This window comes from Esox lucius, chromosome 5, assembly GCF_011004845.1.
Source record: "Esox lucius isolate fEsoLuc1 chromosome 5, fEsoLuc1.pri, whole genome shotgun sequence".
NCBI lineage: Eukaryota > Metazoa > Chordata > Actinopteri > Esociformes > Esocidae > Esox > Esox lucius.
In genome coordinates, this window is record NC_047573.1 from 26,285,895 (window position 1) to 26,301,136 (window position 15,242).

Below are 15,242 nucleotides of genomic sequence, written 5' to 3' on the forward strand. Positions count from 1 at the left end.
ATAAGTGACATTTCTCCAAGGGGGTGTTCATTAGAGTACACTGTAGTGAAACATTTAGCATCAGAAAACATGATTTTTTTTCTATTTCTTTTGTCTCCTTTCTCTCCGTGTCTCCAAATTTTCACTTAAGAGCATTTTTCTCAGCTGAATAGACTTGCTAAAGTCAAAGACATAATTCTGCACAGGCGGAGGTTCTCTGAAAAACGGCTTCGGGCAGTAAAGTGTGGTGGAGGACAAGCTTGAGCAGCAAGGACAATAGGAGACGTCGTGACTGTCTGCTAAACATGGCAACTAGCTTTGGGCTAAAGTAAAGGAACAAGATGACAAGGTGACATCACCCAGGTCGGCTGCAGGCACAACAAGGCTATTTCAACAAAGGCAGACGCACAACCACCTCGAGGGAAGACAGATTGGAAGTTTGTCATCCAAATAGTTTTTGAAGGAACACATGAAAGGATTATGATTGTATTAGCCTACACTGCAGCTGGAGGGTGGTACATGTACAAAGTGTGGTGGATTTGCCTTGTGTTGTTATGGGAGGATTTAGAGCTGAATAGGGCTGCTAAACTCAAATTAGTGAATTAAAACTTTAAGACTTTTAGACCTTGAAAGACCGTGGCTTGCAACGACAGCACAGCCTATACTCAGCCATCTCCGCCTATGTCTAAATGTATTATGCCGCAAAAGTCACAGGGAATCTCTGCTGAGTGGAACTCCCTGCTGCGACTTTGCCCAAGGTGAACTGGGAAACCTCACCTTCCCGGCCAAATAGAGATGAAATTATGTTGAGAAATGTCACTTTGCTAAATGACACTGCTCACAGAGGCGATAACTTTCAGGAGGGGCTCCATCCACTGCCTTGAGGGAGGAAGAGAAAAGTGGAGGATGGTCAAGAATATGAAACAAAAGAGAAGCTCTGAGAACTAGAGCAAGAATACAAATTCTGGTCTACCAATCAGGCCCTGAGCTACAAGGTCCAAAATGATGGACACCCTTGTTTAGGATGAGAAAAAAATTATCATAAGAATTTGTCAAAAGAAAGGGAAATTGGTCATAGAAGCAGATTCTCTTCATAATAAAAATGTTTGGGGAAAAAGATAGATACCTTAACTTGAAAGGATTATGGCAATTAGGCTTTTTCTAAAATGTATAATATGATTGGAAAATGGAAGGGATCTGAGGCCATTTGTTCATCTTTCCAGATGCTTGGCCTTCTTCAGTATGTGCTCATGGACTGCCTTCTAATATGAACAACAGGTTTTCAATGGATTTTTAGTCTGGAGACTGAAATGGTCATTGGAAATGTTGATTTCTTGGTCTATTAACCATTTCTGGATGGATCTTGATGTGCACTTGGGTTCAGTTTACTACTGGAAGATCCACATGTGGTCATGGTTTAGCCCCCTGGTAGTGGAAACTTGATTTCTGCTAAAATATCCTGATACTGGGTAAAATTCATGATGCTGTTGACCTTAGTTAGGGCACCAATTGAAGCAAAATAGAACCATGACAGAAAAAAACCCAGTGGTGTACGTTGCTGAAGATGCTGCAATGCAGTGTTTCTCAAACCCAGGTCAGTAGACCAGCTTAGGTCCGTGGAGGAATGCCTGCATGTCTGGGCATATCCCCCATGAAAAAGTCCAACTGATTGCATTGACTTTTCTCACATAGAACCAGAATTACACAAGCAAAATTAGATATCCTCAATCATTTCCCTTTTGATCATTTATCACATACAAAGCATCAATAATGTTGGTATCGGTAAGTTTAATGTTATGTTACTGTAACAGATTTAAGAACGTACCACTGGCTCACACCACAGCTAGCATGAAGTGTCACCGATGGGGCTCTACAATTGGTACCTTTCGTATTCTACAGTTGGAACAGTTGGCAGGGGGCAGTAACATATGACTGTGAGTTCACGCCCTGAATTGGGGGCTCCATTGATCCCACCCAATGATTTTCTTCTGTATATTTTGGTCTACTTGTTGACCAGAAATGTACCTGTCTGTAATATTGGACCACCCCCAAAACAAAATCATGGCCAGATAGGCTATAACATTGAGTTACTGTAGCTGCTGAGGTTATTAGAGTTTCTGGTACTCCCCTTATAAACACATAAGAGGGCTGAAATTATACATTAATTTCATATGACCCCATATTGTCCACAGCAGGTTTTTGTTTTCGATTTCGTCAATTGAAACTGTATTTGTCACATGCTTCATAAACAACAGGTTTAGACTAACAGTGAAATGTTTACTTACCAGCCTCCTTTTTGCCAAAAAAGCATAGATATAAATTGACTATAACAATAAACACAACATATAGAAAATATATTAACACTATTAAGAAATATGTACACAATTAAAATGAGTAACAATATTTTGGCTATAAGCAGCAGATATTAGTACAGGGTTCATGTGCAGGGTTAAGAGGACTTGGAGGTCTATTTCGAGTGCGTAAATATAGGTGGGGCTAAAGTGACTTGGCAACATGATACTTAATTAACAGTAGCAGCCGTGTGTGTCTTTGTGTGTGTGGTATTAATATAAATGTGTGTACCCTGGAAGGGTAGTGTTTCATGTCTGGTTGACAGAATCGGCTACTGGGAGAAACAATGCCAATGTAAAGAAGTGCTTCAAAGATGGCAGCCTATGCAGCGATGGCATGTTGAGGCCCACAACCTAAGGCAAGGCTGTCTGTTTTCATGGTGCCAAATCAAATTCTTCATGTCATTTATGCAAACCAATATATGTTCCTAGTCTCACTGTATTTGGAACCTGAGGCAGGATTTAAGTGAGGTTAACATAAAACCAGCAATCAATTCTATGCGTTTTAGCAGAGCAGGCTATTTTATTTTAGCATCACACATACAGCAAGACACATTGCACAATCATGACCCTTTTCTTTCTGAGATTTCTCTGAAATATTTTGTTCAGAGTTGAACAATGTCAATTTAAGGAAACACATCAATATTACACAAAGTGAGCGATTCATTACATATTTCTCCTTCAAAGCACTTTTGGTTTAGTTTAGCTTCATCACATTGGCTCAAGTGGCATAATAATATAATTGCCTAACTCAAGCAAGTGCACTGAGTGCATCTTTGTGTGCTCCTTTTAAGTTAAACATGAACAGAATTGCATCTCACTGACAGGACTACAGAGAACAGATAGGGATTCCTGGACATCTCATTACAACAGGCTCTGTGTGAGCTTCCCTGATCGTGTAATTCTTTTTTTTACTTCCCCTCACTGCCCAATCACTCCGTTCCTTTTGCCAGCAAATCCAAATCCATCCGTTCCTCTTTCTCCGCAGGTTGAGAGTTTAAAAAAGTAAAATCAGAATCGCCGCTGCAATGGCCTGCATTTCCCCGCAGTGCAAAACCCCCGAAAAATCGGAACAATAAATAAAGTCAATTTGTAATTTACATTTGTATGTCTCTTTGTATGCCGTTTGGTTTGGTTGGCCCAGTCTGTCTTCTACATGAGCATGCAGCTCTTGGCCCGGTCCTTTCTCATGCTGGGGGCTTCTTCCAGAATCTCAGTCCGGGGCGGCTGGTGGGAGACCCGCTTGAGGCCACGGCGCGAACTGCCACGTTTCAGCTGGGGCCGTTGGATGCGTGCTACCGAGGTCAGGGTGGTGATGTGGAACACGTCGCGGACACTGTTCTCAGAGTACTTGGATGTGCATTCCGCATAGGCCACGGCGCAGATCTGCCTGGCCAGGCTGGTGCCCTGGAGAGAGATATGGAGAGTCTGGTTAGCAAATGACAACTGAACCCCCTTAAAATGGGGTTTAAAACACAAACTGGAGGTTATAATCACAAGTTCAACAAGGAGAATGGCTATAGGAAGTGTGAGTTAATGAGGAATCTTAAGGGGATCCAAACACACAGGACTTCTTCAACACCCCAAGAATGATGCAGTTAGAAATCAATGTGCTGTTCATTTTAATCCGTTCTAACTAGTGGCGTCATCCCGTTGTTCTGTCCAAACCCGGGCTGCATTTATTACAGTGATTCTGCACAGATGATCGGATTCCTACAGTTTGTGTTGCTAATGTCTTAGGAACCAAATCGGTATGGTAAAGCAATCATTCTATGTGCTCCATAAGACCACACATAATTCACCATCTCTGGAAGTGCGTTAGCCAAAAATGGAGAGACAGCTGAAAGTCTTGTGCAGTTCTGAACTATTCTGGTCTTTTTTAAAACTGGAGGGAAAACATCCACCTTTTACCCCAAAACTGGTGTGCACTCACTCTCTAAGTACTTCATCCATCTCATATCTTGTTTCTCCCTTTCCATCTCTGCTCAAGTCCAAACTTCTTAGTGAATGCATCTTTTCTATTCTGATCACAAAGTTTTGTTTAAGTTACATGTGCCAAGTGAACACTAAACCTTTATTAAAAAAAATCTTTAAATTAGGAGAACCCAGACATTTAAAAGTGAAAAAAGCACTTTAAGTATTGTTAGCTAGCTGAGATTCTGCATACAATGCAACCTCTCAATTTTAGAGGAGAAGGGGTCTGCCATGATGAGGAACTGGGGAGCACTAGGATTAACTGCCTTGCTTATATCAACAGATTTTGCTTTCAACTTTCAGCTCAGGGATTTGATCCATCAGCATTTTGGTAACTGGTTAGATGCTCTAACCCCTAGGAAATATACCACGCTAGAACGCGACATTCCAGGGCAACCCTAACCCATTGGAGCTTAGAACACGTCACACTCGGAAGTATACCAGGCTAGAACGCGACATTCCAGGGCAACCCTAACCCATTGGAGCTTAGAACATGTCACACTCAGAAGCCTTACAGTACTGTATGCATTGTGATGTAATATGACAAGTTCATAAGAGAATGAAGAGTGTGGGGTAAAACACCAATCACTAATACACTGATGAATACCTGCCAGAAAAAAACAGCAATGTAATGATTAGTATAACCATGCAATATTCCCTATATATTCCCTAAGTAATAAGAATGAATGAGAAAGAGAATAAACAGCAATTAAATGTCTTATTTTGACGTGAAGCAGATGATGGCCGATGGGGTCGGTTCTTCTGTGGTTCATCCTTGAGATTGGACAGCAAGTTTGATGTCTTAATCTGCTGCCATTTGATTTGCATTAGAGGCAATGATGACCTTTGATCAAGGCTCTTTGATGACACAATGTGTTTTGGGGAGATTTGGTTAAGATTGAAGAAAATTAGTCAATTAAATTAACCTAACCTGATAATAGATCCCTCCTGATTGGCAAGTCAATCAATGTTTTCTTCTTCTTTGTTAACAAAAGGTTTGATGTTGCAGTGATCAGTTTCCCACCTGCGTTGTAACTAATTTCTGTTGCGTGTCCACACTGCTATAACCAACTGGCAGGCCAAGGGCATTTCCTACTATGCTCCTTTGTGGAAGAAAAGGGATTCGATGTAGTTTTCAGATATGTGTCAACTGGGAAATGGCATTAACATGAAAATAGACTATTAGAATTCACAAGCTCCCAAGTCAGTCAGTCAGCTTCTCTCTGCTATCGCTCAAGGTCTCTGACAATCAAACAATTAAACTGTTGTACTGCAAGAGTTTGTCTCCGTCCGTGGGTCCACCTTATTTACGCTTTGCGCCATGCTTTCATCACAGAAGTAAATGGCATTTTCAGACCAGGAGTATTAGGACGTGCACACCCATCACAAAAATTATTTATCAAATATCCTAAAATCTACCCCATAACCCTTGTTAATGCAGTTTAACATGTTTAGCCATAATGCAGACAGAACTGTTAAAGAAAGCGGTTGATGAATAATGTGATAAAGTGTTTCAAAGAGATCCAGGTCTCAGTCTGTTTTCCCTGTTAAAATAAAGTTAAAATAAAAATAAATTCTGGTGATTCTAGACATTCAGTTATCATATGTTCATGCTATCTGAGGGTACTCCAACCCCCAGGACGGGCCCAAGTGGTCGTTCTCCCCTTAGCACCTTCCTTGCAGGCCCATTTGGTCATCGGGACCCTTTCAGAGTTGGGAGTGTTTTTTAAGTAGAACATGCAGAACTGTTTTAGCCTACTAACGTGAACGCTCTGAGAACAGACGCTAGTGGTGTGAAGGAGTACCATGATTCGCTGTTGTTCCCTGTCAAGGGCATGGGTAAATAAAGCGGGTTAACTCCATCTAGCTGCTTGTAGGTGTTTAGCCGAAGCTGATAGAATGTCTGCATCAGGGCATCGTGTGTAGTCTGAGCCAATGCACATGTCAGTGCTGTAGCTGCGTGAGCCTGTTTGTGTATATCGGGGCTGTGGAAGAGCAGCTGGCTCCACTGTAACTGTTCTGACGGACAATCCAAAAAGGAGCATCGGAAACTGACAGTCGTCACATAGGTAAGAAGAGTGTTTTATAAAGGAATACAGTACAACGGTTTGTCCCATCATCTGAGTCCCAAATGGTAACCTATTCCTCTTGCAGTGCACTACTTTCTTAGTATGGTCGTGTGGGGTTCTAGTCAAAAGGAGTGTACCATGTGGTGAAGAGGGCGCCATTCAGGATGCCCACATACAATACTTTGTGGTCCCCATTGTACTCGTTGACAGCTAAAGCTTCTGCCAGGAAATGGAGTATCGTTTTATTTGACCTGTTTTTACAGGTTATGTCATGCTTACGACAATGCTAAGTGAGTGTTACGCTATAGCGGCTTAGCGAACCCACTGGCATGGCCATGTATATTTCATAACACGCTAAGGCTAAGCTGTACCGTTGGATCTGCCATTTTTTTCCCTTTCCATTGTCTTTCCCGGCACAGTTCCAGCAACCAGGGTGGATGCTTAACCCATGGTTTCCTGACCCCCCTGACATTTCAAATATGTTAATCCCAAGGTAGGGGGGTAGTCGGTCCTGACCTGTTCATGTGTGACGGGTATGAGTCGGAGTTTGGACAGCTCCCTCAGCACGTTGATGTCCGTCCGCATGTCCAGCTTGCAGCCCACCAACACCACCTTGGCATTGGGACAGAACTCCTGGGTCTCCCCCTGCCACTGTGGACCAAGAGGGAGAAACCTGTCAGAACTGAGCATAACAGCTGAGCACCGATGTCCGAACACATGTTGTAAATATAGGAACACTTTTCAAAATGAAGGTTCTTGATAGAACAGTGTGTTTATCTTTTCAAACTCTCTACTTTTTCTGCTCATCGTGTTTCTTACTGTGTTTCTTTCTCTGTGCCTTTGTCTGTCTCTTAATGTCTCACTCTGAAAGAGAGAGATTCACATTTTGATGTGTTATAATGTGGATTGAAAATTAACTCAATTGGGAATCTCCCTACGATTAACACCACATAAACTTATGAACAGTTATGGAGGAAAATGTTATTTTGATGTGAGACAAAAGGTAATATAAATCATGAACAAAAATGTAATGTGTTGGCTGGATAAGTGTTCACCCCCCTGTGTCAATAATTGGCAAGACCACCTTTGGCAGCAATTACAGCTGTGAGTCTTTTGGTAAATGTCGCTATCTACTTCACACATCTGGGTTCTGCAGTTTTTGCTAATTCTTTAGGTAAAACTGGTCAAGCTCTTTAAAGTTGCTTAGGCACCATTGGTTCACAGCAACTTTCGAGGCTTGACCAAGATGCTCAACTAGATTAAGAACCTTGCGTAAATTAGTTGGTAGAGGATGGCACTTCTAATAGGGTTGTTGGTTCGACTCCCACCAGGGGCCAGTATGAAAATGTATGCCCTACTCCAAGTTTCTCTGGATAAGAGTGTCTGTTACAGGACTTAATTGGAACCAGGTTCTGGGCTTTGACTAGGAGTCTTAGTTTTACCATTGACTGTTTTTAGGGTTAATTGTTTTACTGAAAGGGATGTCTTCACCCCCTGTCTCTTTTTCTGTAGGATTTTCTTATATTTGTGTTTATCCATCTTGCCCGCATTCATGTCAAGCTTCCCAGTCCCTCCCAATGAAAAGAACCCCCACAATATGATGTTGCCAATACCATGTTGTACCATAGAGATGATTTCAGGAAAATTAGCTGTTTTGCATTTAGGCCAAAAATATCTAATTTGTTTAATCTGACAGGAGAACCTTTTGCCACATCTTTGCTGTGTTATTGCAGAATTCAACCAGGATTTGATGTGACAGATTATAAGCAATGGCTTTCTCTACACCACTCTTCCATATTGCTAGCTTTGTGAAGCACCTGAGTAATAGTTGACACGTGGCCATGCAAATATATTGCTCCTTTAGAGTTATCATTGGCCTCTTGGTAGCTTCTTTGTCTACAACCTCCTTGCCCAATCACAACACAGTTTGTCAGTGGACACCTGTCCTTGGCAGAGTCGTGGTTGTCCGCATTTTTTATTATGGATTAAACTGCTCCGAGGGATGTTCATAGTTTGGGATTGTTGGGGGGACATTTTTATAGCCCAATCCTGACCGGAGCTATTTTTCTGGACTTGTTTTAAAGAATTCTGTGTCTTCAGGGTGTTGTTGTTTGGATGTGCTCTCTATCATATTCCAGGGCTTTCCAGAAAACAGGTGTATTTAATCTGAGCTCAAGTGACACTTTAATTTCACACATTTTGTGGCTGCTGAAGGCAACTGGCTGCAGCAACATTTATTGAAGTGTGACTGACTTTGTATGCAATCAAACTCCGTTTTTTTATTTGTGGTTAATTTAAAAGGATATGATGTAGGAATACTCTATCCAACATCAAGTGAGAGTCACATTTTGTGTAGTGACAGAAAATCCCAATGAAATCCACTTTATTTCCAGTCTCCACATTTGCAAGTCCTCCCATTCTCTTTGCCTTTTTTTCTCTGTCTCACTGTCTTTCTCTCTCACTGGTCCTCGTTATACCATGGTTATCACTTATCATACTTATCATACCATGGTTATCACTTATCATACCATGGTTATCACTTATCATACTATTCTGCTTTCTACTCACCACCTTTTTTGTAGTTGTACGTCTACTGCATTGTCCTCTAAAAAAACAAAGCCTTTCCTGTAGACGTACAGTTTCATTCAATGGCATTTTCCCCATTGTAGAATAATACTGAAGACATCAAAAGTATGAAATAACACATATGAAATCATTGCTAAAATGATTCCATACGTGTTATTTCAAAGTTTTAATCTCTTCACTGATTATTCTGTCATGTGGAAAATAGTAAAACTAAAGAAATACCCATGAATGAGTAGGTGTGTCAAAACATTTGACTGGTACTGTAACTCTATGTTCCATACTTCTATTGAAGGCTGCTGGTGAATCAATTAACCTGACCTACTAAAGTCAGAAGAGCCAAGGTTCACTGCTTAAGGATTCTTTTTAATGAGCAAAGAGCAGCAATGTTAATCGAAATTTGAGAACGGTTGATGCTGGAAATGATTGGTGATGTGCAATAACAACATGTACTGTATATAACAGTATTCAGATAGCCCCTGAATAAAAGTCCCAAGCAATACAGCTGCCTGAGCCACTGGTAGATCAAATAGGAGATTACAACAGTACACACATCCATTACATAAACAGCCTATATTACACATGCCGGTTGGATAAAGTCCTTGTTTCTGGCCCCAAAGCCATGTGTGCATGTGTATGTGTGCACGCACATATGTGTGGGAGATACAGGATGATTTGTCCCATACTGAGGTCTGTGAGGAAACCCGTGGTCTTGGTGTGATGACTAACACACTCTTAAGGGTCTCCGGTTGCTTAGAGTAATGATCTACACATACACTTCTCAGAAACCTATGGGTTTTACTGACAGACACTGTCAACTCCAGCACTGCGTCAGAAGGTGCCTCCACAAATAGAACACGGAGCCAGATAGCCCAACATGTGTACATCTGAACCATCAGGTTGTCATTTCCACTCCCCACAGGGATGACATTCTGGCGATTTTCTCAGAGATAAAATCTGATTTCAATACAACAACAAGGTACAACGTTTTCTAGACTTTACCCATACCTAAAGTTGCTTGTTAATTTAAGGACTTGGGAGAAATGGTTTGTTAGGTCAGCTTTTGTTTGCCTTGAAAGGCATGACAAATTTGACCTCCTATGTCAAATAGAAGACCTTGGCACTTCAGATTTCACAGGGGGTGGAGGGGGCTATCGTACAAGGGGAGTATAGAATGTCCCCCAACCACGCAACCTGTTGGCAAGACACCAAAGGGTCACTGGTCCACAAGTGGACCTCTATCAGACTTTGGAAAACCCGCCGCCTCCCTCCTTCATTTTTTTCTCATGACTCAAAGAGTGGACTATTCACTATTTCAATGGTGATGCTGATGATGTCATGGGTGAGCAATGGGCTTGACATTATTAATGTCCACTCCACCCAGTCAATGGCATTCTTCACGCACAGAACTGATGTTTGCTAGATACTACACACAACAGGCCTTTATCATTCAAAACCAAAAAACATGGCGACCTGTGCAGCCCAAACATCATGGCACTGTGACCAGAAGAAATACTTTCTATTGAGTTCAACCAATTAGACACAATCCTGGCTCGGACTTTTGTGAAAAAACGTCACCATTTACTGTGTAAAGGAACACTTTTTTAGATGCCAGGATTACAGATGGATCTGATTTCATTGTGTTCTTTCTGCGAGAAAATGTCCTTAAAAAAGTAATAAAGTTGGGTTTTAACAGGGAACATTACCTACCTAAGGGTGTGTGAAAATCTGACATCACATACAAAAGGGTGTTATTTCCTGTCTGGGCTAAGTTGTTTTCACAAGCAGTACCACTTTTAGATCTTGTCCATCATGTCCTAAAGGAAGATCTGGGATTATATTGTATTAAATAGAAGCAGAAATGTACGGCGCCATGGTCAATAAAATGTCAATAAAAGCTTTGCAATAAAAAACAATAAAAACAAGGAGAGTGACTGTCAAAAAAGAATGGAAGCATAAACACATGGCTTTGCTCTCATAGCTCCCTGACCTTCTTCAGCACACTGTCCAGTGTCTCTGGGCGGCTGATGTCAAAACAGATGAGAACGGCGTCCGCGTCTGGATAGGCAAGCGGCCGTACGTTATCGTAGTACGATGAGCCTGTGGACAGATGAACACACAAAGCATTGCATTTCAATTCATTTGGTCGAATGTAAAACCAGAGCATCAAGGAAAACAACAACTGCTGTTAAGGTTAGCTAGCTACCCCTATTTAGTGAAACACATTGCTACATATAATTTGGTTGGTTTATCTTAAACATCATGTGGAGACATTTTACTTGGTGTAATCGTGCTGCTAGTATTGGACAAGAGACAGTCCAGTCCATAAGAATTTAGACAACGGCACAAGTTTTCTTGTTTTGTCTTTGTACTCTAGAACATTGGATTTGAAATTAAATGATGACTACAATGTTAGAGTAGACTGGTAGATTTAATCTGAAGATGTTTATATCCATAACCTGTGAACTGTGAAGAAATTCTAATACATAACATTGTAATTTGCCAAATTTACATAACCTTAAAATGTTGTCGTATTTAGTACTTAATTGCAAATCCTTTGCATTCAAGGGCTGCCTGTGACCCATAGACATCACCAGACAGTCGGTATATTCCCTGGTTATGCTCTGCCAAGCCTGTAACGTAACACAGCCATGTTAAGTTCCTATTTGTTTCAAGGTAACACATGCTTAAATGGAATCAGATCTGGTGACTGACCTGGCCAGTCAACACCATTACACTTTTTTATCCTGAAAAACTCCTATCTTGCTTCATCAGTACGTTCTAGGGTCATAGTGATGCTGCAAGGAGTAGTGACATCCGTAGGGTTTTGGGGTCAGTGTTCTTCTGCATGGTGAATTGTCATCCATAGGGTTTTGGGGACATTGTCCTATTGCATGGTGAAGTGTCATCCATAGGGTTTTGGGGTCATTGTCCTGCTGTAAGGTGAAGTGTCATCCATAGGGTTTTGGGGTCAGTGTCCTGCAGCATGGTGAAGTGTCATTCATAGGGTTTTGGGGTCATAGTGATGCTGCAAAGAGTAGTGACATCCATAGGGTTTTGGGGTCATTGTCCTGCTGCATGCTGAAGTGTCATCCATAGGGTTTTGGGGTCATTGTCCTGCTGTAAGGTGAAGTGTCATCCATAGGGTTTTGGGGTCAGTGTCCTGCAGCATGGTGAAGTGTCATTCATAGGGTTTTGGGGTCATAGTGATGCTGCAAAGAGTAGTGACATCCATAGGGTTTTGGGGTCATTGTCCTGCTGCATGCTGAAGTGTCATCCATAGGGTTTTGGGGTCAGTGTCCTGCTGCATGGTGAAGTGTCATCCATAGGGTTTTGGGGTCAGTGTCCTGCTGCATGGTGAAGTGTCATCCATAGGGTTTTGGGGTCATTGTCTTGCTGCATGTTGAAGTGTCATCCATAGGGTTTTGGGGTAATTGTCCTTCTGCAGTCACATCTTCAGTGAAGACAAGAGAGCCAGTTTCAGTGGCAGCCATGTTAGTTACCAGATAAACAACATAGTCAGTGAGTGTATATGCCTTCCAGAACAGGAGGCCAAAGCATTGCAAAGTGCATCTAATGAGCCTTGCGGCTTGTCATCTAGAGTAACGAGGACATTTTATTTGCATATTCATTTGTCAACAGAACAATTGTTGTAGTCTAAAGAGCCTAATTTGCAAACCAACGCACCTGCCTAATAAGAGACAGCTGTGAAGCCAATTATCAAAATAATTTTGGTTCCCTCAAATGGGGTGGACTATGTACAACACTGTGTTCTCTCTGAACACTTCATCCTATCTGGATGACAGAGCTCTCAAATTAAAGCTGACAGTCTGTACTTTAACCCCATTCTCATTGTATCATTTCAAATCCAAAGTGCTGGAGTAAGGAGCCGAAACAAAATCGATGCAAAGTTGACATACAATTCTCCACAGCGGGTGGTAGGCATGTAAGATAATGGGAGCGCCGTTACCGAGGGGGGCACTATGGTTCACATTCCTGCGGTGATTGGAATGTATAAGGGGGACAGTCAGCCCTCGACAGCCTCTATTGTCAGCCGTACCATGTCCCTTTGTCGTCGCTGCACAAGGCTTTGGCACGCCGCAACAAAAACGTGCGCGGAGAATGTGCAGAGTCATGGCTGATTGTAGCAGCGACACAGTGATTAACAGGTTTGGTGTTTTGATCTTTTGACGGAGGGCTCTGCTTTGCACACGCTTCTGTGTTCCGTGCGTTTGTTTACACACCGGGCTGAAAACGTGCACAAACAGGAACACTAAAGATGTCAACGTATGCTATGGATTTTAGGGGTCGGGTTGGAATATTTTATGGTCTTTAATTTGTAGGTTTTATGTTTGCTTGCCTGCTAGCTTATATGTACAAATAAAAGTGGAGCCCAATTTGTCTATATCTGTAATGATTCATTTCAAGATATTTATATGTTAATATGTGTTTCATTGAAAAACGACACAAATGCACACAAGAAAACCTCCTGAAGGCAGACAGACCCACTCACACAAAAGCCCCCTGTGTGTGTGTGTGTGTGTGTGTGTGTGTGTGTGTGTGTGTGCATGCTTAAGTGTGACAGTTTGTGTACAGACAGAAAGGTCAGACTAAAGGCCATACCCTTTCTCTCCAGCTTCTCTTCCCCTCTCTCTCTGACTAACTCCTGTTCTTAGGATTCCCTGACACAGCAAACCAGGAAGATTCATAGGATGACGAAGAGGACGTGGAGGAAGGGACGATAATATAGGACAAAGACAAATCTATCAATCCATTAAAATGGAGCTTCATAATAAATTTTTATGTCAAAAGTTGTCACAAAGAGCTGTACAGACAGTATGCCTGGAAAATAATAGAATAGGATGAAAGAGAAAAATAATATAAGAGTGAAAGAGAAAGAGAGGAGTAGATTAAGAAAGGGAGGAAAAGATTTTACAGATCATTTTACAGAAAATTAGCGAAAAATCTAACCAATTAATAGAACGATTTAAAAAAAAATACACTGAAAGAATAATCAGAACTATTACTGTAATTTCTTAATAGATAAAACAGAATACATTGTGAATCTTGACAGTTATCCAATAAATGACCAGTCATCAGTATTGATGAAGAGCCCCACATATTCAGTTTAATAACCAGAAAGCACTTTGGGGGTCTAAAGGGTTAACTGGGAAAAATTTATAATCAGGCAACAAATTGCTGTGAACTGGTGCATTTTACACACATTCAGGAGTCTGCAGTGCAGAATCTTCCCAAGAATAATTCAAAGCACTTTGTAAACCAAGCAGCCTGCAAAAAGTTGCATTAGCCTATACTCTACACGTTTATACTGAATAATACAATCAATAGCAATTTCTCTTAATCATCAATGGCGAATGCCTAATGTCTACGGGCTGCACAGTGTATACCTTGATCGACACTGTAGGCGTAAAGCTATCTAGAAGTTTGAAGCTTTGTTAGTTGTCTAGCTAACCAGCTGGTAATATCCACTGTGTCTAGCTAGTGACTGATTACGAGATGATTGACTGTTTCAAACTAGCTAATTCACAACTTACATCTACTGTACTTGCATTCTTGACAGTCACAACTAGGCCTTGATCCTAACCCACATTCTGTTTGAATAAGTGGTTACATACTCAAGCGCAATTTCATGTTTAAAGGTACAGGTTTAAAAAAAGAATTGGTGAAAGTATCATCATTTGGAGAACTTGTAACTGACCCAGGTTAATTGGTCAGGAAGACCATCAATCAGTCGACCTCTTAACTGAATGTGGAAACTCTGCTTAGGCATTTTTTGTTTATGCATGCGAGGGAAGCAAAACAGAGTGAGCATGAGGGGCTCTGATGTATGAGGGAGACCAAGTGGAAAACCTAGGGAGGAAAGAGGGGTGCTGAGACGCTAGAACTTTCCTCCCACCCTATACACTGCTCTCCCTTCCTTCCTGTTTTGAACACTCCCTAAATCACTGCTCTCATCGTGGCCCAGCAGTCCCTGTAGGGGATTATCCAGCAGGACTTCTAACACTGCAGGGCTCTCCTTTATGGATCTCATTAGACACACATCAGTCGGCCCCTAGTCGTCCCCATAAACCCCGTCTCTCCCAGTCCACACGAACCACCAGCTCATGCAGCGTCTTCTGGCACCAGCTGCAGCCCCGCCTCTCACTCTGCCAGCTTGCCCGATGTAAGACGACATCACAACATAACTTCACTGTAGCATTGTTTATATTTCTCAACTTCTTTGGGGGGGATTGTTGTCAACGGTTATAGTAACGGTATCCCAAAT

At 41.7% G+C, this 15,242-nt stretch overlaps 1 protein-coding gene across 2 annotated transcripts in view; it reads right to left on the reverse strand.

Moving 5' to 3' along the window:
• Window positions 1-2,829: 2,829 nt before the first annotated feature.
• The window catches only part of LOC105030587 (rho-related GTP-binding protein RhoN), a 31,355-nt gene continuing 18,942 nt past the window's right edge, over window positions 2,830-15,242 (reverse strand). Inside the window, exons 3-6 of one of the 2 annotated variants that reach the window (XM_020046954.3) lie at window positions 10,947-11,056; window positions 7,193-7,237; window positions 6,890-7,024; window positions 2,830-3,737 (exon numbers count right to left, since the gene is read on the reverse strand). In XM_020046954.3, the coding sequence (XP_019902513.1) occupies window positions 3,483-3,737; window positions 6,890-7,024; window positions 7,193-7,237; window positions 10,947-11,056 (545 nt within the window). In that variant the 3' untranslated portion in view covers window positions 2,830-3,482. The remainder of the gene's footprint in view (window positions 3,738-6,889; window positions 7,025-7,192; window positions 7,238-10,946; window positions 11,057-15,242) is intronic. The other variant, XM_010904538.4, reaches the window with a different exon arrangement.